This window comes from Amphiura filiformis, chromosome 5, assembly GCF_039555335.1.
Source record: "Amphiura filiformis chromosome 5, Afil_fr2py, whole genome shotgun sequence".
Taxonomy (NCBI): Eukaryota; Metazoa; Echinodermata; class Ophiuroidea; order Amphilepidida; family Amphiuridae; genus Amphiura; species Amphiura filiformis.
In genome coordinates, this window is record NC_092632.1 from 72,582,355 (window position 1) to 72,608,780 (window position 26,426).

At 36.5% G+C, this 26,426-nt stretch overlaps 1 protein-coding gene across 1 annotated transcript in view; it reads left to right on the top strand.

Moving 5' to 3' along the window:
* Window positions 1-469: 469 nt before the first annotated feature.
* Window positions 470-26,426, top strand: part of LOC140153667 (B-cell lymphoma/leukemia 11A-like) — a 205,322-nt gene continuing 179,365 nt past the window's right edge. The window contains 1 exon segment of the mRNA XM_072176473.1: window positions 470-1,213. Within this exon segment, the coding sequence (XP_072032574.1) occupies window positions 1,162-1,213 (52 nt within the window). The 5' untranslated portion in view covers window positions 470-1,161.

Genomic DNA, 26,426 nt, shown 5'->3' on the forward strand with positions numbered 1-26,426 from the left:
AAATTTTAAGAGTGACCGATTTTATTTTCACTTACCCGATAAATTAACCTCTTAAAATTCACGATTTTGACTTTTTAAAAGTGCAGTTTGTCATTTCCGTTAATGCCAATTATGATCTAATTAGCTGTTGAAAGATTTTGCAACAATCACAGATACCCGGCACAAATAGTACAAGTCTTGGTCCACGGATTAGCCACGCTGGCTGAAAAAGTTACAAAGTTTATGACTTGAACATGAATATGAATGTGATGGACAGTGGGGGTGTGGCTTGACCATTTCAGAGCACTACGTCATAAGTGGCCAAAGGAAACACAAAACTTTTTTAATTCCATGTTTAAGATCATAAACAAACCATGTTTACATAAAATAGATTTTCTTAGATATATATCATGTTTTGAAAAGCAAAACATTGAAAAAAGGTAAATATATGGGTAAAAGATAAGTAAAGAAGATGGCCTGAGGAAAAAGTACCTGATGTGCGCAAGGTCTGTCAGTTATGCACGGGACTGGTTATGTAGCTCCACCTTCGAGCTTATTTGGGTCAAGCGCTAAATTTATTTGGCATCGGTCAATCGCACAGAAATCGGCGCAAACACGCTTTCGCTGATTGCATGACGCAGATTTCATTTATTAAACCGAAACAACAGCCCAGCCAGTACTACTAATGGTCCACTCATGGAAGGTCTTTACCCAATGTGAGCTGCTTGGTCAGCAACTATCTACGCAAGTCAAGATAGCTTGCCCATACGAGAGTGAGACAGACCTGTGCAACTTTGTGTCATTTGATCAAATCAGGAAGCGGCGTGGTTGCAACTGCCCATAAGCTGAGTTCACATAATTTTCATTCCGAGTTTCATTCAGCTAAAATAGCCGCAGCGAGCCACCGCGGCCCGTGTCTTTTGATAGTTAAGCAGCAGCCGTCGCTGCAGCAACGGACGACATTACACAAGACTTTCTTGGTCAATCGGATTGTTTTTGCCGAGGACAGAAGGGGGCTTGGTCAACTTTCAAGTTCAGGTGTAAGGTGTATCCTGGATAGTTGAGCCCCGTCGAGCCGGCCGTGCGATATGTGACTAAAGGGCCGCCATTTTCATTATCATAACCCCAGTCTTTGTTCACGTTTGAGCCACGTCCATCGCTATCCCGGCATTTAGGGCGAAGATGTCACGCCGGAAGCAGGACCGTCCCCAGCAACTCAGGAGGACCATTGCCGGTAAGTTTATCTTTATTTACACCCCCTTTTCTAAACCCTCGTAGTCCGTCTTCGTTTACTTTTACGGTGTTTAAGTTAGACCAGGGTTGTTCTAGCTTTGCACCGAGTGGGCGCAAGCTGAGCCCGCTTAGCTATGGTCAAGTGGTGTTACCATGGGCCCATCCTTACGTCGTATATAAAATGTAATGTAAACGAGTAATGCTACCGTGTATGTGTGTGCTATACATTGTTTGTTTACATGACAGCCAATTTTAGATTGTCATAACCGTATTAAATTTAGACAGATTACAATAACTTGATTAGGCGATACTTTAAATTTACCTCTCATACACTAACTAATCACTGTGTATGATTTTCAAATCGACCTTACTCGACTCAACTTTTGAGACCTTTTTCGAGACCGGTACTGTCTATACGACGACACTGTAGTGTCGAACGTAATTTTGGCTTGAAATAACTTTTATGTTGTACCCCTTTCTAGTTCTCCAGTTTGGATCTTGTCCAACACGGACTAAAAAATCGTTGGCACAATTTTTAGGAAGGGGTAAGGGCATACGTTTTGACATTTTTAACGGGTACATTTTGCAGACATACCGTGTCATATCATACACTATACTTTCTGGTAGTATATGTGACAGACATAGTACACTATATTGGTAATGTTTTGGTTTGTTTTGGTGCCGCATGTGCGCCATGTGCTAGTCTAGTATACGGCATGCCCGTACACGCTGCTATATCTGTACTACACACATATACAGCAACAGCGAATAAATTCTGTCTAGTACACATTGCACTATATTAATCGGCCCCAACCCCAATAGCCAGTTGGTATGGCTATTGGTTATTTGGTTATGATATTATTATTATTGATATCCCTGCCCACCTAAGCCAGACATGCAAATGATTTGTCTGTGTGATCTTGACCTTTACTGGCCTTTTGTCTGCCACCCCACCATCCATCAATTTGGCCTTCATTCGGTAGCACACTTTCAATTAATCCAACCATATCAAAATTATCAATATTCAACTGCACTTTTATACACTCACCCACTCCTATTCTAAAGCATGTGAAATTAAACTCACTCAAGAAATTGACCATGTACACATACACTGCCATGGTCATAGATAAGGTCTTGCCCTTTTCCTATACTAAATTACTGCTAAACAGGGATGATTGAACATTGTATGTATGTAAGCTTACGTCAGCAATTCGCCATATTATAGCTCCAACACATGTACAGTATAACAACATGATCAAAACAGTACGTTTATTTCATGCTGCCCTATGCCTATGACTCAATCACTCCATAACATGTACAATAGCTATGTACCAAGTGGACAGCATGCAGTCTGGTAGCCAGACCAATGCTGACCTTAAATGACCTACTGGACTGTCCTGGTTCTTGTGGTCAATGGGCTAGACTTGTTTATTCAATTGTGTAATAGGTAAACTGTAACTGTATAGCACTGGTCAACACTGGACATAGTATAGAGTTACCCAATCAATCCCCAATGGGCTTGGCTTGACCATGTAGTTTGTTAACCAGTATAGGTCCAAGTGCAAGGATAGGGAATTATCCAAGCCTATGGCAATAAATGCACAGCATGGGCAGCCATCAGATAGAGCTGTAATATGCAGTCCAGTGTACATACCTGCCTGTGTGTGTGTTAATTGGTGTAAAACTGCAAGGTCACCATGGCTAGACAGTCTTGAATAATCCCCTTGACCTAGATACAATCCTTTAAGAAGTAAGGTATGCAGCCTTGAATTAGTAGTGGCTAGTCACTAATTGATTGACCTTCACTACTCTAAATACTCTGGATGTTGTTGACAAGTGTATTATGTAATAGGCTATTAGGCCAGACTGACAGACATACAGACCTTGTCCTGAGCTGACCCAACTGTAAACAGTTAGCCATTATGTGTGTTGGTGCAAATAAATGTATTCTAGGTGTAAACAGAGAAAGCAGGGGGATTTATGAGGTAACAGCTGCTGGCAGGCTGAGCAAGTTTTGGTGCTAAGTACAAATACTATGTTCAATGTTGATATCTTTTTTGGTAGGGACAGATTATTTGTTTATAAATCATTTAGCAAAGCTTTTGTTGTCTGGGATATGGATGGATGGATGAAAAATGAAAATGGTTATGAAAAATTTCACAAAGAGTAAAAAGATCAAATGTTTTGTATTGTAAACTAAGAAGGGCAGGTGGTAGCCAGTTCAGTAGAAAACATATCAATACCAAAATCATGTGAATAAACCTTGTCTCAAGTCTATGTTTGCTTCTTAAAAATATGATTTACCAAGTAGAGTGCCCTCTTTATGTACAACATAGAGCATGAAACTGGCCCTCTACCAAGGCTTGTGAAAGTGTCTTGTGGTAGATAGTTCAGCAATACATGAAATAAGAAATATTCAGGATGACTTACAGGACATATAAATCCAGATTCCTTTGCAGATGAATAAGTTAAGTTTTGAAGTGTAAAGATTACTAGGAGTGACTTATTTGCTGAAGTAACTTAATCTTTTACTTTCAGTAGCAAAATTGCCCTGCCTTGCTTTTATCAATCAAGATTTTCACATGAATCATCCATAGAAGCTTGCATTGATAAATTACTGAAAATTGAAAGGGGTGAAAATTGTTTAGGCTAAACAGTGGTCACCCTTCATTAATTTCCCTCATTTCCATCCTAAATGAGTTTAAGATTATGTTGTTGTAACAATGTTAAGACACTGTAAAGCCATGGATTTGGATGTGGTCAAAACAGTATATCCCTTATTTCATCACTACTTTAGTAGCACTAGCAGTAGCACTCTTTGAGTGTACTGTACTTGAAATTGAACACAGAATAGAGTGCATACATGCAACCAACTTTCCAGTGATGGTAGGAAACTTGATCAGGTATACATACATCATAGTTTAAACATGGCTTGAAACAAGTATTTGTCAATGAATGAGTTTGTACAATCTTTTGGCTCATACCCAAAATATGTTTGAACAACATACTATTTGAGTTTCTTTAAATGTTAAAAATTGAAAGAATATAATTTCTATAATTTAATATTTTCTTGTACCAAATGACCAGAATTGTTAAATTGGGACAGGAATAACAATAGCAGGTGTTAACTAAACTGGATCCAACAATAACAAGGTCTAGACAATAGCATATCCAACATTGATTTAATTGATATTATTAACATACATTGATTTTATATGTAATTAATACACAATTATAGCTAATGTTAGGGCAGTGTACAGGGCGTATGTTTATTTTATGCAACCATAATGGGCTGCAATATGTTAAACCTAACCTTAACCCAAACACTAAACCCTATTAAACCCTAGAAGGATTGGTGGTATTGCCGCCCATTATGGTTGCAGAAAGTAATTAAGCAACCTAATACAACATATCCAGGGCTAGGGTTTCAGCAAGAATCTGCCATTTGATTCTCAAAAAATTCTTGGAAGAAACAAATTTAGTTTACATGAATTTTTTGTTTACAAAGCAAGGATTTGGTTAGAATCAAAATCTAGATCATAGAATATTTCAGAACTAAACTTTATCACAGAGGTAGCTTTTGTGAATAACTCTTTTGTGAGCAACAACCAAATTGAAAGGGCTTAAAATGAATTCCACCATCTTCTTGAAAAGGACCACCAAACTTAACTCAATCATTCATGATGAGAAATGAAATATGTTTATTTTCTGTATCTGTATGCTCATCATAATAGGATCTGTTCAGATTCCAGTGGTTGTTTTTTACTTTTTTAGAATAAACACATATTTTATTTCAACCACCAGAATCCTACCTAGTTTATACAAATGTATTTCCAGATTTGGATCATTAGGGTGAAATTTATATTAGCTTCATGCTAAACTTAATGTACATTATATGTTAAAAACAAGATGAACATATGTGCAATATGAATGATAGTCCGCATATATAATTATGCAGACATCATTACTTCATTAGAATTGTAGTCAATGGTCTGATGAATTTCCATAAAACCTAAGCAGAATTATCCCTTCATTGCGATTGATAAAAATGCTGTGTGCACGTATTTCAATGCTTGATACAGGTCAAGTTTGCAGTTATTAAACCATGCTATATACAATCGTTATTCTGCTTCTCTAACATAGTATAATGCACATGAATAGTGCGCTCCAGTTCATAGGCCTATGTAAATAGGGTTGTGTATATGCACATTTCTAAATTGGAATACAGTGTCAGCGTGGTTGGTCAGACTGAAAGTACACAACAACATGGCCGCCCATGCAACCAATCGATGCTGAATGTTGTACAGTGGCATAGGTCATCATGTAATTGTATACTATGTGTTGGGTGTCTAGGTGATATGTGAACTATGATACCAGTCCAACCAGGGAATCAGGGATGGGCTTGGTTTTAGGTCATGTTAGTTTAGTTATTGCTGGCCTGGTTTAATTTGAAATCAAAACTGTTTTGTTTTATTTAAAGCTAAATGGACAATTTTTTCTTGAATCTAAATTATTATTATGGTGAATACACCTCAGTGGAAATCAAGATGAAAGTGCTGCTAGGCAAGACAAATCCACCAAGTAAAAAGAGAAATGGCCAAAATCAAATGATCCTTTCTATGTTTTGGAAGGTCATCATTGCATGTCATTAGTGGGATCATTAGAACAGGCCCATATGCAAGAATTCATTTTTAGGGAGCGCTGATTTCGTAAGGGTGGACCATTTTTCCAAGGAGGGAGCGATTTTGTGAAAAGTGGACCTTCCCAAGCATGAAAAACTTAAATTTTTAGCTTGCTATGTTCGCAATTGAGATTTTTGGGACCTTTTATATACTTGGGGGATCAACTTTGGGGGAGGTGCAGCTGCACCCCTCCTGCATATGGGCCTGGTTGATATTTAGTGGCAGGAGTAGAATTGGCGGTCAATATTTGGTGTCAGGAGTGGGACTGGCGTCTGTATTTGGTGTCAGGAGTGGTATTGGAAGATATATAATTTACATTTGGTGTCAGGAGAGGGATCGGAGGAATGATAGTTGGTTTTGGGGTAGATTGGTGGTCAATATTAATTTTGATAATCAGGTGTGACATTGGAAAATTTACATTTGGTATCAGAAGAGGAATTTGAACATTTTGAAGTTGATATTTGGTGTCAGGAATGAAAGGAGCGGTTGATATTTAGTACCGTATTAGGAATGGGATTTTAAGTCAGCATTTGATATCAGGGGTGGGTTGGAGGTAAATATTTGATGTCAGAAGTGGAAGAGAGATTGATATTTAGTGTCAGGAGTAAGATTTGAGGCCAATATTTGGTACAGGAGGTGGAGTTGTGGGCTGGAGGTCAATTGGTATTTGGTGTCAGAAGTGGGACTAGAGGTCTGTATTTAGTGTCAGGAGTGGTACTGGAAGATTTGAGGCAAATATTTGTTACTGGGACTGGTGGGGCTGGAGGTCAATTAGTATTTGGTGTCAGGAGTGGGACTGGAGGTCAATATTTGGTATGGGAAGATTCAATATTTGGTGTCAGGAATGGAAGGATAGGTTGATATTTAGTGTCAGGAGTGGGGTTTGAGGTCAGTATTGGGAGTGTGGTTGTAATCTTGGTATTAGCAGAAGCGTAGCCAGCAGGAGGGGGGGGGGGGACAGTGCCCCTGACAAAAAATGAAAGAAAAAAGTGCCTTTCTGACAGAAAATGAAAAGAGAAAATCAGGAGGGCAAAGGAAAAGAAAACAAAATTCAGCCCGATCATGGGCCAAAATAGTGTAAAATACAAAATTTTTACGCGCGCATATCATCCTAATAAAGCCTTTTTTGAAGCTCGAAGACATAGCGTCTCTATGTATTGTATGATGCAACAGTAATTTTTTTTCGTCTGTGCCCCCGAAATTTTATTTTGCCCTCCCCCCCCCAAGTAGAAAAGCTGGCAATGCCCCTGGGTATTAGGGGTGTGGTTAGATGTTAAGTCAATATTTGGTGTCAGGAATGGAATGAGAAGTTGATATTTAGTGTCGGTGGGATTTGAGGTTAAAATTTGATATGGGAGAGGGTTGGATTTGGTGTCAGGAGTGGATCATGGAATGAGAGAGGTTGCTTTTTAGTGTCAGGAGTCAGGATTTGTGGTCAGTCAGTATTTTGTGGTATTGGGAGTGGAATTGGGACTGGAGGTCAATATTTGGTGGAAAAGTGGGATTCTGAAGATTTACATTAGGTGTCAGGAAGTCAGGAAAGCTATTGGAGGTTAATTTGGTAGATACTATCCAGGGCTGGAAAAAGTGCACAATTTCCCGGGAACATAGTTGAGATTTCCCACTATTTCTTATGTATTTCTTTATTTAGAACTTGAAAATTTTACCTCCAAATTATAAAATTTCCTGGGAACCAGGTTCCTGTGTTCCTATTTTTTCCAGGCCTGGATACTATCAGGGGTGGATTGGAGGTCAATGTTTGGTGTCCAGTGTTTATATATTGGAAGATTTACAATTTGATGACAGGGGAGGGGTTGTATGTTAAGTTGATATTTTTTGTGTCAAAGAATGGAATGAGAGGTTGGTATTAATTTTAGTCATTTTAGTGTCAGAGATGGGATATGAGGCCATATAAATTGGTATCAGAGGAGGGAGGGAAGGGAGGGTCAATGTTTAATGTCAAGAGTGGGACTGGATGTCAATATTTGGTATTAGGAGTGGGAACAGAGTTAAGTTGATATTTGGTGTTTGGAATAGAATGAGAGGTTGATATTTAGTGTCAGGAGTAGGATTAGAGGTCGATAGTCCACAATATCAGGGGTGGGATTGGAGGTCGATATTTGGCATCAGGGTTCAAGAATGGGATCGGAGGTTAATATTTGGTGTCAGGACTCAGGAGTGAGTTTAGAATAGAAGTTGATCATTGGTTGTTGAAGTGGAGCTGGAGGTTGCAGTTAAAGTGTCAGGAGTTGGATTGGAAGATTGCCATGGAATGAATGGGATTGGCACTTGATAATACCAATATATATTTGTGGTTGATATTTGGTGGGGTTTGGAAGATACAACATTTGGTGTTTTGTTTGGCAATGAACTGAATGTCCTGTTACTAGTGTTAGTGTCAGGAATGGTACAAAAGTTAGTGTTAGCTTGGTAGAAGTGAGATCAGAGACCGGACTGAGGGAGATATTTGTTTCAGGACTCGGAAGTGAGATTAAACATCAGTGCCATTTGGGACGATCTTGTTGTATGGTACTCTTCTTTGGTCACAATTCTGCAGCTAATTCCATGCTTGGTTTGTTCAGTATTGGTTTTTAAAATCATAGTTCTGAAGATAAAAAAGATCAGTGGTGTGTAGCCAACTTTGGTCAAAATGCTATTAAATACCAAATGGGGCCCCTTAGTTGTGGCACAGGTCATCATCTAAGTCCTAGTAAAAATATTGTATAGTCAGACCACAACTTTTGTTGACCAAATTTGGCAGCTTTGAAGCTATTTGGGGTACAGCATAGGGATTGGAAATAATGAAAGTGTCAAACAGTGGTAATATATTCCAAAGTTTCTCACCAAAACTGAATTTCTTGAAAGATATATATCTATGAATATTGTGCAGTGAACCATAGCATAGATCTGGGCCAGTCTACTCTTAGCTGAGCTAATGACAAACTTGATAGTGCAGTGAAGATTTTGATAACTTACCATGGGTGTAATTTTCTTCAGGTTGAGGTCCAATGTTGATGTTAAAGAGGAAGGGGGGATCAGTCATTGCTCTGTCATATCATTGTGAATCAGTGCAGTGCCTAGATACAATGTAGTATGATTTGCACATGTTGCTTAACATGGCGGACTACATAACAAATAACATTTTGGACAACAATGTTTTTCTCGTTCCTGTTGTCATGATTTATAAAGACCGACCACCACATCCCTTTAGCCCCATAGAGAGATCATGACCCCTGGACCTTGAACAATATTTTATATGCTAGCGCTGCTGGGTTTAATGTATAGCCAGGCTTATTATATGCAAGTTGCACATTTTGGTGTATGGTGCGGTTTTTCCATTCCGTTAGATTTTGATGTGATATTTGTGCATCGAGCATGACATTTTTTCCAGACAGAATTAATAATGGTATTGTGTACCACAAATGGCCAAACAATAATAGAAAACCTGTACATGTACCATGACAACTAGACCGTAGGCTTGGGAGTGGTAGAGGTAATGGACGACGGGACCTGGTCAAATATGGCGATGCCTATGGGCGGCGCGGCCATGCAGCATGCATGTTGTTTAAAAAACTGTAAATGTTGTAATATAAAAAGGACAATTTTGAGTTTGTCAACTTACAAGTTGACAGTGTCTTGTCGTGTTTATGGCCTGAAGAAGTTCAATAGCCATTCTAAAGTCAGAAGTATTCAAATTCATGAGTAAATACAATCAAAAATACTGGGTACCAAAAAGTACTACATGTACATGCAGGCCCAACACACTACGTCCAGCTTTAGTTTACGGTATATCAAAGTACAGGTAATCATTGAATGCAAACTAAACTGTCTTAGCTACTTACTTCAGATGGGCTACATCACTTTGGTTCTTGGACCATGGGTGTCAATCCTAGTGGGGACTGGGGGGTGTCTCCCACCTTTCTGCAAAATGACCCATTTTTTGTTCTTTTCAGTCACTTTTATCAATTGTACCCCCAATCAAGACAGATTTAGACTGAATTTAGCAGAACTTCTTGTTTTTAATATATAAAATAAACCAAACACTTGTTAAGTAATTGTTAAAAAAGTTATTGCATTTACATGTACAAGTGATTTTGCATCAGGAATTTCCAAAACTGGACAAAAAACGAGATGTAAAAGTGAGGCAAAATTTTTGATGGAGTCCATGGCTCCAGATGTGTCCATGTTTGCGTTTGGCTATCTCTGTTCATGCTATTTGTAAAATTGCAGGCATTTGATACACAGATGTGATTAAGAGTCCCAACTATAACATTAATGCAAATCATATCCATTAATGCAAATCGTATGTTTCAGGTTTCAGGGTGGACGAAAACATGATGATTTTAAAATTGGTTAATTATTATTCAAATGTATTGTATTCTGATGGTGTCTATCAAAATATTGTGAGGGATAACTGAATTTGAAGTAAAAACAATGATTTTCAAATTTGTTATTGTGTACAAGTTATTAGGTTGATGTCGTTGAAGTTCCTTTCAGTTTTCAAAAAGGCTTTACCACAAATATGCCTGTTTTTAACCGCCTGAGCACTACCTGCCGAACTAACATTGCCTCTGATTGGTCAATTAAATGATATTTTCATTTTAATCACCAATCAGAATGGAGCTTTGCAAATAATTCACCCCAATTTTTTTGCATGGTGGAATTATTTAACAATGTTACTGATTGGGCCAATTGATAATGAAAACCTCTTTTTGGCCAATCGGCAGGTAGTTCTCATGGGGTTAAAATAGACTGAATATTTTGTCTCTGAAGAGGATGTCTTAATGTATAGCATTTGCTATGTCATTTGAGACGTAAGGAAGCAGTATGTTGCACCAATCAACAGGGAGGGGATGTGATTACATGAGATGCAATATTAATTAACAAGTGGTCAGCCATTATCACTCGCTTATGAAATTGAATTCGCACATGCAGCTAGGGTACTTGTAGCTCTGCATTGAATGTGACGGAAAAAAATCCCAGCTATTCATTCCACGTCCTGGCTGGTCTTTGCATTGTTACATCTAGCTTAGCCATAGCATGCTTAAATGCACTTTCACATTACACCAAATGCCACCTTAAACTTGTACTTTACCATTGTATGACCATGAATTGTGCGAAAACGGTATTAAATGACCTTCAACTTCCACCCGAACATATTTTTTGCTCATTTTAATGTTTACCAGGGAAACGATTGACCTCTGACCTTTCGAGCAGGTGAGATTGTAGGTCTAGATATAAATGATTAATAGGCCTATGATGGAACATTTAAAGCATAGGCTATGGGAGATAGATGAAGGTGATCCCAGGGATACTTCGTGATGTATGATAAATTTTTTGATATGGTAACTAAATAATATTTTGCGGTTACCAAAAATAGAATTGTATAGAAAGCATAATGTTGAGCGTACCTGACCAAAACCTTTGAAGTGGAAATTTGGTTGGTACCATGTGCATGCTATGCCCACTGGAACTAATACAATGGTCACGTATAATATTTGAACTTGATACATTTGATCAAAATGTGATAAAAAGAGAGATAAATAAAATGTAGATAACAAATTATCGATTAATGATGTTAAATAAATAGAAAATGGACGGACATGTAAGTAGATAATGAAGTTACTGACCGACTAACCTTTTAGACCTTTTATTTTGTTAATTAATTTTGCAGCATTATTACAATAGATGAAATGTTTAATCAGTTTGTGAGCAATAGGACTGTTAGAAATTCCCCACTTGTTGCACAGAATTCGACACTCTTGTAGTGGCATAATTAGCTCCCTATATGACTAGTAACATTGCTGCTCAAATTAACAATTAACAAACAAATTAATTAATAATTAACAAACAGAACAACATACACCCCCTATGGAAGACACAACTTTAATCTCCCACACATGGCGTGTAGATTTCAAATAGAGTCACCTATTTTGTAAACCCTAATTTTGAAATTCACACTCCCTGTGTAGAAGATTAAGGCTATGTTTTACAGGGGGTATGGATTTCAACTGGAATAGACCAGTACTAATTTTAACATCACAAAATTTCTTAATCGCTACTCTGATCCTCCAGCTAAATCTAATCCTTATCTCCACACTAACCTTAATCCTATTATCCTAACCCTAAAACATAGCCCTAATTCTAATCTTACATCGGTGTCATCACTTACTCTTATATTAAGTCTTTCTTGCCTCTAGAGACAAACTGAGTAAGTTGGTCATCCTAGGTGTAACTGCTAGGGAGGATGTGAGTGCGTAATTGGCTTCAACATGGTCATTTAATGGGTCACAAGCACCTTCAAGGCAAACTAAAGTGTAATTAAGATAATTGCAACATGTTCTATAAATTGCGGGCAAAGATTATAGACTGTAAAATAGCTCATAGAGAACGGACTTGAGGCAGCTTGCTGTTGAATCTTAGCACTCCTTGTGCCAATAAACTGTATTTATAATCCTCTTCAGTCGAAATCCTCCCTTTTGAATTATTAAAACTTTGGGAATGGCTCCAAGTGATGTTGTTCGGAATGGATGATTGCCGATGCCTAAAAATAGAATCCGGGAAAATAGTTCAATAGTTCAAAATGTCCCTGACAGTATTTGGCGTCACAATAGAACCAAAGTCCACTCAGATGAAGGTTCAACATTGACTGGTCAGACAAATGGAGTAAGCGTGCTGAAGTAGCGGCGACTATTAATGGGTGCCAAAGTCCTGCCCTGGGATGAAATGTGTACTTAACATTGGTGTAATTAAGCAACTCAATAAAGATATTTTGTTCTCTTTTTTTTTTCTAGGGCTATGTCAAGTCCTGAGGGTAATCATGATTCATGTTTACCTATAGGGGAAGAGAATCTAATCATTCTGACAATTCAATGAATCTAAATTCAGGGCATGGTGTTAGACAGTGAAAAGCAGGACTGTTTGATTTTCATGTGCATGTATTTTATCTGAGTGCCTACATGTCAGGCATGTTCAGTTCTGAACATAATTCATGAGGATATAGACAGCCAGCAGCATAGAGCAGACACACACCCATAAAGGCTAGCGTGTTAACCCCTTGACCTATGCACCAGAATGAATGTTCTATCATCCACAGGGTCGTGGCTTTTGCAGAATCACATGACCGGTGATTGTGGCTTTGATTGGCTAGTTGCATGGGGGGCGATGGACACGGCCTGATAGACATGGTTGCATACGTGGCTAAGGGCAGCACATGAATAATAAATTGGCGTGCAACATTTGTAATAATATCATGGGATTTGAGGCTATCATAAAATCTATTACCTTTGCAACCCAACATGAATATGTAGGGATTGCAAGGCCTGTGTGAATGTATACTTATGGATATTTGCGGGGTAATGATGTCCGGGGCGGCACGAGCTGATAACATTCTCATGTGTGGTTTACATTGTAGGCCATAGGTTTTTATTCAACATTAATGTCTGTATAGTTTCCCTTTGTTTTGTATATTTCCTCTGGTATAGAACATTCATTGATCCATGACACGCACCAATTTTTTTGCAGTTGTCAATGTTATAAAAAAATCAAACTACTATATTTTAAGGACAAATATATTAAAATTGCATCGTACACTTGTCAATACTGTACTATTTGACTTGAATTTAATAATTGAAATGACCGCTGAATTATTAATCATATTTAAAGGTTTTGAGTCTAAAAGAAAGTTTAAACATGACAAGAAGACAAAGCATGATTTTCTGTAAATAATTCAGTTGAGGTGGCTGACCATTTCTAGAACAATTGTAGCAATCCTCGGCAATGCTATCGTTTTCAACCCCCAGGGCAAAACAAGTAGATATATTGCTGACTTCATGATGCATCATGCAATTCAGCTATTTGACCAAGAAAATCATGGCTGACAAGGTTATGGACAGTATATGAACGTTTAACGTCGCAAATTGTCGTATAAATTAAGGTGTAGCTTTTCTGCGTTTCTTTCCCTCCACCACTATTGATATATCATATTGCTCATACACAATTGAATTCCATGTCTTTATCACAATCCATAAGGTTGTTGTGATCTGAAAGGTGGGTGCAAAATGATGTGTGTATCTCAATTTTAAATGTGTAAATTGAATTGCAGAAGATTGAAATAAATCTCGATTCCATTTAACATTATTGGAATAAGACGATAGCCTAGAGTGGAGTCTGAAACTGTATTGTTTGTCAGGTTAGCTAACGTGCTGATGACCAGATCTGTAGATGGAAATATAATTCAATGTCATTTTGGGCTAATTTAAGTGACAAAATGATGTGTTATATTGTATAACAATTTACTGCCAATAAATAAACATCTTTTTATGTAATAGTTTAGGGGATCCCTTCTACAATGGTTCTGCTAAATTAAAATATGCTTTACTAACTATTACCCTAATCTTAATGTACCAATGAAAATTTTGGCAGCATTTCAGAATACAGGTTCAGGTTTTATGGATTGGTATTACATTGTTATTATTATTTCACTGGATGGATTTAAAATCAATACCAATAGGACAGTAGCTAGTGAGCAATCTGATTTAAGATTTATATCTAAAAGATTTAAATTGAAATCTAAATTCTTAAAGATTTATTATTTAAATCTTTTAGAAAATGGTGGTAACATTGTCACATAAAGCAGGTGGCATAAAGCCTTAGACCCTTTCCACAGATCCGCCATCTCTGCTGCCAAAACGAGGCTCTCCATGCAGCAAACATATGCACAAGCCAGTGTTGCATATTTATTTTTTTTGGTTTTCACATTTTTATGTAACACACCTGGAGAAGGCATAAGAAAAGGGTGCATACAAACAACACACACTTTGAAGGAACAACCTTGTCTTGAAATGACCATTCTAAGGGTCTATCGTACCATAGATATGAGACTCTAGATTTGTATTCCCTTTAATGATAGCGCCTGAATCATGTGCATCTGATATCCTCTATCTCACATCTCCATCCTGTGATCACCTTGAACTTGAAAGGTAGTTCCTGACAGTTTATAAAAGACTCCAGACAGGACCCCCTACTATCAATGTCAGCAACTTGCTGGGTTACATGCTATTTTTGTGCTGCGTTTATTTTTGTCAGCACACTTTGAAAATATAAGGACACACAAAAATCTGTCATGTAACATATAGTATGGAGTAATATGGACCTACTTCATACCAAGTGAAAATGGTGCTAGTATGAATTTAGCCGGGGGCACTCCAACTTTGGAGGTGGCGTATGTAGGGCTGTTAAGACCCCTTTTTCAGCATCGCTGTCACCCAAAGACCCCATATTTTTTACGAACACATGCTCGCTCCAGCTCTGTCACCGAAGACCCCTATTTTTCCATTTGATCTGTCACCCAAAGACCCTTACAAGTTCAATTTGAACAGCAACTTTCATTTATCACTGATTTTGTTACTTATTTTGAAAAAACTAAAGAAATTTGAAGCTATTTAGAACTAGAAATTCGATTTCGAGGTTTTTGTGGCGCTGTTTTGGTTCTCACCCAAAGATTCCATTTAAAAAAAAAGGTCATGTTCTCACCCAATGACCCCATATTTTTTTACATTTTGCTCTCACCGAATGCCAAAAATCATGCTCTCACCCAATGACCCCATATTTTTTACATGTTGCTCTCACCGAATGCCCCTTAGTGCGAAAGCGCCAGCCCTACACCTATATCCATTTCAAATTGAAGTGCCCCCCCCGGGGAATTTAGACTGAAAACGAACTTGCAGACAGCAAAATATGCACAATTAAGGGCACTATGTGGTCATGATTGACATTTTGGTAAGGTAAGGGTTGGCCTTGACTTTTAAGGTTTTGGGTGGGTGCTGCTTTGGCCCCATTTACTTTGATTGGAATCTGGAATGTGTTTTAGGCCTAATCTGTCTGGTATTGTAGGCCTAAAAGAAAAGTTCTGTTTTATATGTGCTTCTGAAGGAGTGGATTTGACTAAGTTAAGCTTAGTCATATGATTATCTGTTTCTTATGACTAAGTTTGATACACTTCAGATACTAAAGATATATGATTTAAAAATAACAGTTTGAAAAGAGGAAAAAAATGCTCAGATTTTAAACATGTGCCAGATCAAAATATAAACTGTGTTTTCTGATTGATTGCCGTAACAGTTGTAGACCGAATGTTAGGCCTAAAAATTTGATGATGACACAAGTATATAAAAACAAAATGATTGCTTATCAATCTATGATATCTTTAACAAGACTTCAAAAAGCAGCATTACACGTCAACTCAGTATTGAGAGGAATTGACATCAGTTGGGCTATTCCATTTAAAATCCACACTACCTCTGTGGAAGATTTTGGAAATATCTTCCACAGAGGGAGTATGAATTTCAAATGGAATGAACACATTAGGCAGCTCCATTTAAATTCCATACACCCTCTAAGAAAGATTCAATCTGAATCTTCCACAGAGGGAGGATGGGTTTCAAATGGCAGTGCCTATTAATGTGTTCATTGCATTTGAAATTCATACACTGTGTGGAGTTCAAATGGAAGAGCCTATATTTGTCAAATCTGTACATTTCTGAAAGAGGAGAGTATGAGGACCAACGTTATGTGACATAGTGACAGTCAAAAATGTGCAATATGAGAGGAAAAGAAGAAATAAGGCCAAAAAAAAAAGGTTTGTCTCAAAGCTCACGCTCGCATTTGTAAAATCGTGAGATTTGGAAAACAAGAAATGCGGAATTTTTTTTTATTTCAAATTTTTTTTTTTTAAAAATTTTTCCAGAAAAATTAGTGAAAATCAGATTTTTTTCTCCAAATACCATGGAAAAAGTCGGGAATAAAAAATAAAAATAAAAAATCGCATTTCGCATTTGTTTTCAAACCACTCGTGAGACTTGTGAGCTTTGAGACAAAGCATTATTTTTTTTGGCCTAATAGACATGTTATAGTGACTAAGGCGAAGCAAGACTGGCTATAAATGGTATTCAGTATGTCGAACACACTCTAACACTAACAGCAATAGAACATGGCGTATGTCGTAGAATAATGTACACGCATGTATAATAATAATCGCAGATTGTAATCACAAAATATTGGTGTTTTTCACCATATTGTGAGATATGTATTCTGACACACTGTCACTATGGCAGTACTCTGTATTGTTACCCACCTTTATTTTTTATAAAGGAATGTGGTAATGATATAGATTGTGCCCGGGGTGATGACGTTGTGCGCGTTGATGTTGCCCCCTTCATCAGATCAGATACAGGGAACAATGAACGGAAGCATTAGAATTCCGATATTATTATTCTAGTTTTCAATAAATGTGATTCTTTGATGTGTCAAATTCATAATTGCATCATGTTCTGTTTTACAACATTTTGACATAAGATATGTTTCTGTCAAATATAAAAATGTATAATTGAAAACGAAAGATAGCATTTGTAGTCGATAATTCCGCTTGGAAAATGATGACATTTCTAGACCTAAGAAAGTTTGAGTGTTGTAAAATTGCATAATTTGTCTCCACTTTGGCCAAAATTACTCATAGCAATATGATCGCATTTACCGCTTAAGGTGTGTTTCTTCTTGTAAAGATTAACCACTATTTATACACCTTATCAGTACAATTTTTAATGGTAGGTTTTTCCTGTAAGTTATCGGACAATCAATGTCCAAAGGGGAGATCGTTGCCATGACGATGTGACCAGAGCATGGCTCATTGTCCGATATCATGATAAGGCTGATTCACCCAATTACATTAACCCATGGATCCACCACATATCGGAAGACATACAGCCTATTAATTCACTTAAGTTGGCTCCGGACAAAATGTACATGCTCTTATGTAAAATGTCCACTTAGAACTGATGATGATGTATTGCCCGGCGATCGAAGAGGAGCAAGAAATTTATAACCTTACAAACCATGCCTGATTAATGTTGATCATTTCGATAACAAAGTAGGAGTGCGTATGTTTTTTGAAAGCAAGACACATGGTGTAGGACTTTTTTCTTGAGGGGTCTGATGACTTGATAAACTGACCACACATAAGATAAATTGTAAAATCTCTGTGCACCCAATATCTGTGGTGCAAGGTATGGTGGTCAAGATTATATCTGCAATATTTTTATCTTTATTACCATTGTTTGTATATAGTTTTTCTATATAATGTCTTGTGTTAGGCACAGAACAGCTGTGGTCATGATTATGATCTGTGATTCGAAACCGGTGTGAATAGTCATGTTTAAAAACATGAAAAGCTCTTTCTTTTGATGTATATGCTGAGCTAAACATGAGTCAATAGAGGAACTTGATATCAGGCAGATGTTGTTGGGATAACATGACATTTACATTGGGCTGAAAATCGTTGGAAAGGTCAGACTTTTTTGTCAACTTTAATATCTCTGTGGTCTAGTATTGGATGGTTTCACTCCCCCATCTTCACTGTATCATGTTATTAGTTGGATCAAATTAATGTATTCACCATATTCGCGTACCTGACATAATTAGCATGTGTTCTAGCCAGCTTTACATCATTTTTTTATTTGGTGTATTATGGTAGAATAAAAGGGTGGAAAATAGTGTGTAGCAATGATACACTTGTAACTGGCCCAGAATATTTTGAACCTGACAGAAAGCTATTCATAACAATATAAAAGCAATAGATCTAAAATAGTATCAAAATATAATTTATTGTGTTCTGTGCATTAAAAATGTTTTTTATTTTATTTCAAAAATGAAAGTTTTTCTTGTGAAAGTACAATGAAATATATTAGAATTGATAGGCCAGTATGCTTATTTTTAACACAAAACATTTTAAACTATTACAATTAATGCATATTTTTTGGATCTAAAGGGAAGAAATTCAAAGAATCAGAAACATTTTAAAAGACATGGCTGTTTTAAGCTTCCTGTTTTATGGCATTTTTTAAAATAAAATAACAAGATTCAAATGTGCGAATGGATCTGAAAAATAGTTCCCTGGTTAAAATTGGAAGGACTTTAACATTGGTGGTCAAAGATTTCATTTATAAATTTAGAAGATGAGGTTTTTGAAAAAACAATAAAAAAGCAATGTTCCTAAATTAACAAGTGGTGATTTTGCAAAATATTTCATGTGATTTGATGGTTATGCTTGATTGATTAATCTTAAACACTCCATAAAGTTATTATGATTTGAATTTAGTGATGATAGATATATATCAACTAGAAAATTTAAAGAAAACAGACTTTGAACTTTAGGGGAAAACTTTGCTCTCACATTTACTCAACATAATCATATTGGTTCTTAGTGGCTGTTGGTACATAATTGCTATTTCATGTTTGGTGCTATTCAGAGAGGATGTTGAGTTCACATTTAATCAATATATCCTATATTCTAAGAACGATAAATATATACCCAACAGTAGTACCCTTGTAACATGTATATCGCCGGGGGATAGTGCTGGACTAATGTACTTTTGTTTCCCTTTTACCATTGCAAAAGAGATGTAAATGAATTTCAAGATGGCACCTAAATGCGACTCTCGTACAGGCGTTAAATAGCGAGTGGTCAACCCTCATCTTTAATTCAAAATTCAACATTATAAGTCGGGCTTTTTGAATACAATTTTGAGCCGTCATTGTAATCTTATAATGCTGTTTATGCTGTTTATTAGGGTAACTTTAGGACATGAAAATCATTTTTGAGTAAATTACAGGTTTAGAGAGAGATTAGTTTACAGTCCACTGAATTAATTTCCAGTTAGTTATTACTTTGATAATATTCAGGTATATATATATAGCTTAGTGGTCAGTGTTTTATTTCCGCTTTCATATCGCCGATCACGAAGCAATCAAGTGACCCATTTACAGTGGCAGATCATGCCACTTGAACTGTTGAAAATTATCATAACATAGTGTTTAATAATGTACTTCAAAGTCAAGAACAATCTTTTTAAAACAGTTCTTGACAGCTTTATACCCTATATGCTATTAATATGAATGGCTAAAAGGATATTATTATTTTAGTAATAAACTGGCACTTGTTTGCATATTTGGTTACTTGAAAGGTGATTTTGATTGAAATAGAAGGTGCTTAAATTATACATGCTTATATATTGGTGTAGGACTGCCCAGAGGACTGTTCTTCACACTGTATATTGCACTGGTCCATTCGTCGGCTGTATTCCATAGTGGCGTATAGTGATTTTTGGTCATTTTTTGAAAATTGGCACATATGTTTTTAATGATGTTCTCTTTCATTTTTCTAAGTCTCATCAGTCATAATTAGCTAATTAATTAGTAATTAATTAATTAAATGTGGCGTATAGTTACAAAGTGACATTTTTGTATTCCATAGTGGCGTATCGACCATACGCCACTTTTTATACACATTTTATAATTATGAAATATCGGCCAAAATGAAAAACATCGTATGTCATAGTGGCGTACGCGTATCGGACCTATACGCCACTATGGAATACTTAACGAAAAAAGTAACGCCATAGGGATTACACGGCGACCGAGGTATCACGGTTAAGGTTAGGTTAGGGTATTGCGTTTTGTTCGTTTTCCATAGTGACGTATAGTTTTATTTTCAGTTTGCCAGCAATAGTATGTATTTATTTCTTTTGAAAAATATATAACAATAAAATCTATTTAGTTTACTACAGAAATTTCACATCATTTACAAAATATAATGAATGTCTGATTTACACAACTCGATTTTAAATTGGCATTTCTTCAAACCCGATTTTCTCGAAAAGTTGTTTATTCAGGGCGCCCACTATACGCCACTATGGAATACGGACGACGCATTGACATTGATCTACCCAATTCAGGATACCAACAAACATATTTTGTCTTAATCTTGTTGTCTCTTATGAAAGCCTTTGTTTCTGACATTTTTTTTGTCATGATGATTTAGAACTCAAAGGAAGGAGTATTATAGCTATATGAAGAGCTTTGTTTCAAAACCCCTTACATCCACTTGCCCAATTTGAGAACGCATCAAAAAATCATCAAAAAAATCACTGATATAAGCATGATAAGAGGGTTTTCAACAAAAGCAGTTTTTGGCAGGATTCTCATCCTACCCAAGCATCCCGCCAAAAACTGCTTTTGTTGCAAACCCCCATCAGTGATTTTTTTGATGATTTTTTGATGTGTTCTCAAAATAAGGCAAGTGGATGTAAGGGGTTTTGAAACAAAGCTCTTCATATACATTTAATCTTTTCCATAATGATTTGTATTTTTTCAAAATAATATTTCACTTATTTGATGAGATTTCGGTGGTCACTAAGACTTTGTATTACAACTATAAAACTCAATACAAAAAACCTGACTTTGGTATTTAAGAAGTCTGGTGAGAAATTTTTCTCAACTTGAACATTATATTACAAGGCTCTGTCTGTCCCCAGCTTCTTACAAGTACATGATATCGTTGGTCATTGATCTTATTATACACCCCTTCCTGAATTACAAATGAAGCAACAATAATGATTATTCACTGCAATAATACTGTTAAAGATAATATGATGAATTAATCCACTGACCAGTTTGTATACAAGCAGTCCATATTGAATTGTATATATTAAGGGGGAATTCAATGAACTGTTTTAACCCTTCTTATGCAGCCCTTTACTAAGCTTTCAGTTCTGTTGTGCTAAGAGTTTCAAGAAAACACAAGAATTTTGTGTTGTTTTTTATATAATGCAAAGTTTGGGGTTTTGAGGATGCACAGATGAATGATGAACCCATCTAACATGCTTTTGATTGCACTTTCATGGGAGTATGTCGATAAATACATATTTTTAAGAAAGTTGTAATTTGTCAAAATGTCCATATGCTATATTTATGTGAAACTTCCTAAACTTGTTTTAAATAAAGAAAATGAGTGCAAGAAATAAAACCAAACAAATGTTAAAAATATCTTACATTAGTTCATTACATACATAAATTCATGGACCACGTTTCTGATTTTCTGTCAGAGTTTGAAAACAAAGAAGGCAGGGACCTAATAATCATACAACTTCTTTTTTTTCATACTGGATGACTGAATTTGATTTCGATTTCCACCCGGCGTTTATTCGTCATGGTAGAACTAGAAACTAGAAAACCCAGGTTTTTATGTTGTAAGAAAATAAGCAGAGCAGGGAATGAGAAAATGAGAATACGAACAAACTGAATACTCAAGAGAGACATCTCCATCAAACATTATTGCACAATGTGCATCTAGGCAAGAGTTAAAACTGGTCAGGTCTTTAAAAGAGCCATGTATGCATAATCAATACAAGTGATAAGACTTGGTATCAGATTTAGGCCGCCAGGACCGTGGGCAAGAACTGATACCGTGTGGGCTGCCAGCCGAGTAAGCTTAGGCTAGGTGCGAGGATAAAACCATCAAATAATCATGATTATTGATGCAAAAAACTGGCATGAAGGATTCTGCTATAACAGATATGATGAAGTGGTTTATTTATAAGCTTTGGAATTATTGTTTGTGTTAACAGGCATCATGAATAGAACAGTAGACAAGATATGTGTTAGAAGATGTAGATGAATGTTAATAAGAGATCGTCGGAATTAAAAAGACGACGGAGAGTAGCAACTTCAAGTTTGGTACCAGACCTTTGTCCAAACAAAACATTACAAAACTTTTGTTAATGGTAATTTGTAGCAAGCACAAATTTTGTTTGATATTAAGTTTTTTATTGGTAATAATTGTCAATGCAAGCACTGACTGTTATAACGATGCTATGATCTTAGCAGGGGCGTCCACCCAACAGTCTGCGAACTCATGTGCAAATCTGCAGCTGCAAGTGCGAAAAAACCTAGAAATCGATAATAAAAGGTTGGCAAAATGTTACCGAATGTAACTCGATATAAAAATGTCATTCATAAAAAGTCTTGAAATTTGTCATTATGCCATATTTGATTATATTGCCTGAAGGAGATTATGATTTGTGCTATTGTCCTGAAGGGCCATTTTGAAGCCACATATCACAAGTTTGGGCGAAGGTTTGGGACAGCAGGACTACAAGAGCAACACCATCTATCAAATTCTGGTGATGAAACGATCAAAATGTTGTGATGATTCACTCATAATTGTAGCTATTCAACTGGAAATATGCAAATAGTGGGCATTGTATTGCTTAAATTATCATCTGAAATAGCAACATTTCTTAAGTAATTTCAGCCCAGAAAGCACTTCAAAATTATGATGGTCACCATCAGACCATCTGAAAACTACTTGAAATAAATACAATCTTTAAAAATGAATTTACTGGTTGGCAAATTTGGCCATCTGTCAGCCAAGTATCAAATTAAGTGTACTTACAAGTATTGCTCCAAGTCAGATTCTTTTGAGGTGCTACAAACAATAACATCAATAATAAAAACACCACCAGCAGCAACAAATTATGATGATCTAATCTGATGGTCAAAAACAAAATTATTGGAAATGTCAATCAGTTTACTAATGAACTGTTGTTTTGCCCCATTTTTAGCTGAAGTAAACAAACAACCAAACAAACGAAATAGTTTAATAACCTTTTTTATCTTTATCTCATATTTTGTAGTATTTTGTCCTCTGTTGTTCAATCAAGAGGTCTTAATCCTCGGTGTCCCAATCTTGGGAAACCAACTGCTCCTAAAGATCAGAATTCTAAGTAATATATGTCTTGATCCTAATTGCAAAAAGCTTAGTCCAACTCTGCAAAGAAGATCAAGTTTACATCAAAGATCCAATGGGAATGGTGCTGTAAAGAAATCATCTCTTAATTTTCTTTAGATGATACCACCGGGCATGGGCAACACGACCCGTAGCAAGCGGAGTTTGATGTGGGTTGGGTTGACCACTTATGGCGGGCGTAAACCAATTAGCAAAAGGGAGTGTACACTGGACACCACAATGTGAGCTAACCCAGACATGGTTTACAACCAGACAATGAAGCTCGCAAACACCATCGGCCATTGAGCATTTTGGTACCCACCCCACTCACTGCTATTGTATTGTAATATGGATTTCATTTCCCAATACTTGGTGAAAAAAAGAATTGTGTTTTGTGGTAAAAAATACAAGTGCAAATTTTGTTGTCCTACATAGTTTGTGTACGGAAATTGCTTTTATATATATACATATATATGTTTTCAAGGTTAGATGAAAAAAGTGCAAGTGGTATGTGACAGGACACTACTATGTTTAAACCAGCATTGATTTGTATGACTAATATAATTGATTTAACCTGGCGTTTTAAGTAAATAGTCCAGAATCTATTTAAGCATCTACATGGGTTAATATTTAGAGTAAAAATTATACATTTCTAAAAATATTTAAAATGAAATATTGAAAATCAATTTACTTAACACTATTTCAAAGGTGGGTGACCCAATTTACAGCCTCATCCCCACACTAAACTCCGTCAACACTAAGATTTTGGCATTGGAAGGATGCTCATATTTCTTGTAACTCTTTAATGCTCTCCTTTAGATGTGATGATGGAACAAAAAAGTGCTAGCCTCACTCCAATGGTGGTATAATGGTATCTACCACCAATACTGTTCCAAGGGCCATTGATACACATTTATCATCGGTGTTCTGTTAAAACCCTGTAACTCCAATAGCTGCTATGTGTAAAAATATATACAATACAATATATTATATTGTACCTCCAATAGCTGCTATGTGTAAAAATATATACAATACAATATATTATATTGTACATATTTAACACATAGCAGCTATTGGAGTTACAGCAACATTATGATTCTAATATCCAAATTTATAAAGCATTGTAACTCAAAGCTTAGAATCTGAATGTTTTGCTGATGTGCCTCAATGTTAGGTAGAAAACACTGTATTAAACAAGAAGAGTCCTTAAAAAGGACAAGGTTTTGTGCAAGAGGTCATTGGGCTAAATAATTCCTCCTAGTATTCACAACATGATTAGTTTGAAGAACTGCTGATAATGAAAAAAAATATCGAAAAATTTGGAAAAAAGGGGCTGAAATTTAGCTCCATAAGTTGCTGGAAAGTAGCTGGTGCATTTGTGAGTCCAAATGGCATAGCACTCCATAAGTCGCTGGAAGGTAGCTTGTGCATTTGCGAGTCCAAATGGCACAGCGCTCCATAAGTCGCTGGAAGGTAGCTGGTGCATTTGTGAGTCCAATATGGCAAAGCGCTCCATAAGTCATTGGAAGGTAGCTGGTGCATTTGTGAGTCCAAATGGCAAAGCGCTCCATAAGTCATTGGAAGGTAGCTGGTGCATTTGTGAATCCATCGACGGTCTTTTGATGATCATTAGCAGGAATATTTACAATTAATCATTTGAAAAATGTATAGGAATAATGCAATAGTAATATCAATAATAACAATCGCAACAACATTGCAAGTTTCAACAACCAAACAACAACAATATGGACTACTGATCATCATCAGTGCAAATAAAATATAGCATTTCATACTTCATGCATTTGTGGTTTTCCTGATCAGACCATATTCTGTAATTAATTGACATGTTAATAGTACTGACATAAACCCAATTGAATTTAAATTTAACCTAGAAACTTTGACATCATCAGTTATCAACATATTTCACCTGCCGTAGCTAAGGACTGTCTCAATATGATGATAAATGAAAGGAAGACCCATTGGCCGTACATAACAACATCATCACCTTCACCACCGTGGACGTAGATGGTCGTTAGTAGTAATCTGTATGATTATGCAAATAAATTTAAGTTAAGCAAGCTGAGGAGAGATGAGTTCACCGGTAATGCACAGAGAACAGACAATCGCAGAGTCTAGACCAATCTGTCATCCTTGTCAATTTCTAAAAAGCAGGAGGAAAAATAAAAAGAATATAAAAAATGACGATGGATTCAGCAGAATCATATTGACAAGTGAAGTGGACAGACAATGTAAAAAGCACTATCAAGGCGTAGATTATCAAAGGCTATTATTTCAGATTCGAGGTATGCTCGGGGAATAATAATGGGCTATTCCTGTTGATATACATACGCCCCATATGGAAGACATGACCTTAATGTTCCACACAGAGGGTGTAGATTTTAAATGGAGTCACCCATCCAGGTAGCACAATTTGAAATAAGTCACACTCCCTGTGTGGAAGATTAAGGTCATGTGTTTCGTAGGGGGTGTGTGGATTTCAACGCGAATAGCACAGAGGCACTGTCTAAGAACATTTTACCTTTAGCTAAGAACGTGGACAAGATTGATGTGTTTGACCAAACTGATGTTATCTATATGTCAGTCTATTTCTAGAAATATTTTGATATGTCCCTTTTTTTTACAAATCCGATTTCCAATTGATGCTGTGACCAGTGGAAATAAAGTGGATTATCAGTAACTGAAACTGTTTGTTGGATAAATTGTGTTATAACTCTAGGGTGAAAATGGAAATTCATGCCGCCCATGCAATTATGGGACTGTTTGTAAGAAAACATGACCTTTTCGGACAAAGTTTTTAGGTTAATTGATTTTTAGGGCAGGCGCTAGGATTTCTGGTAAAGGGGCAAAGGTTAAATCAGACCGGTGCAGGGAAATTAAACGGGAGATTATTA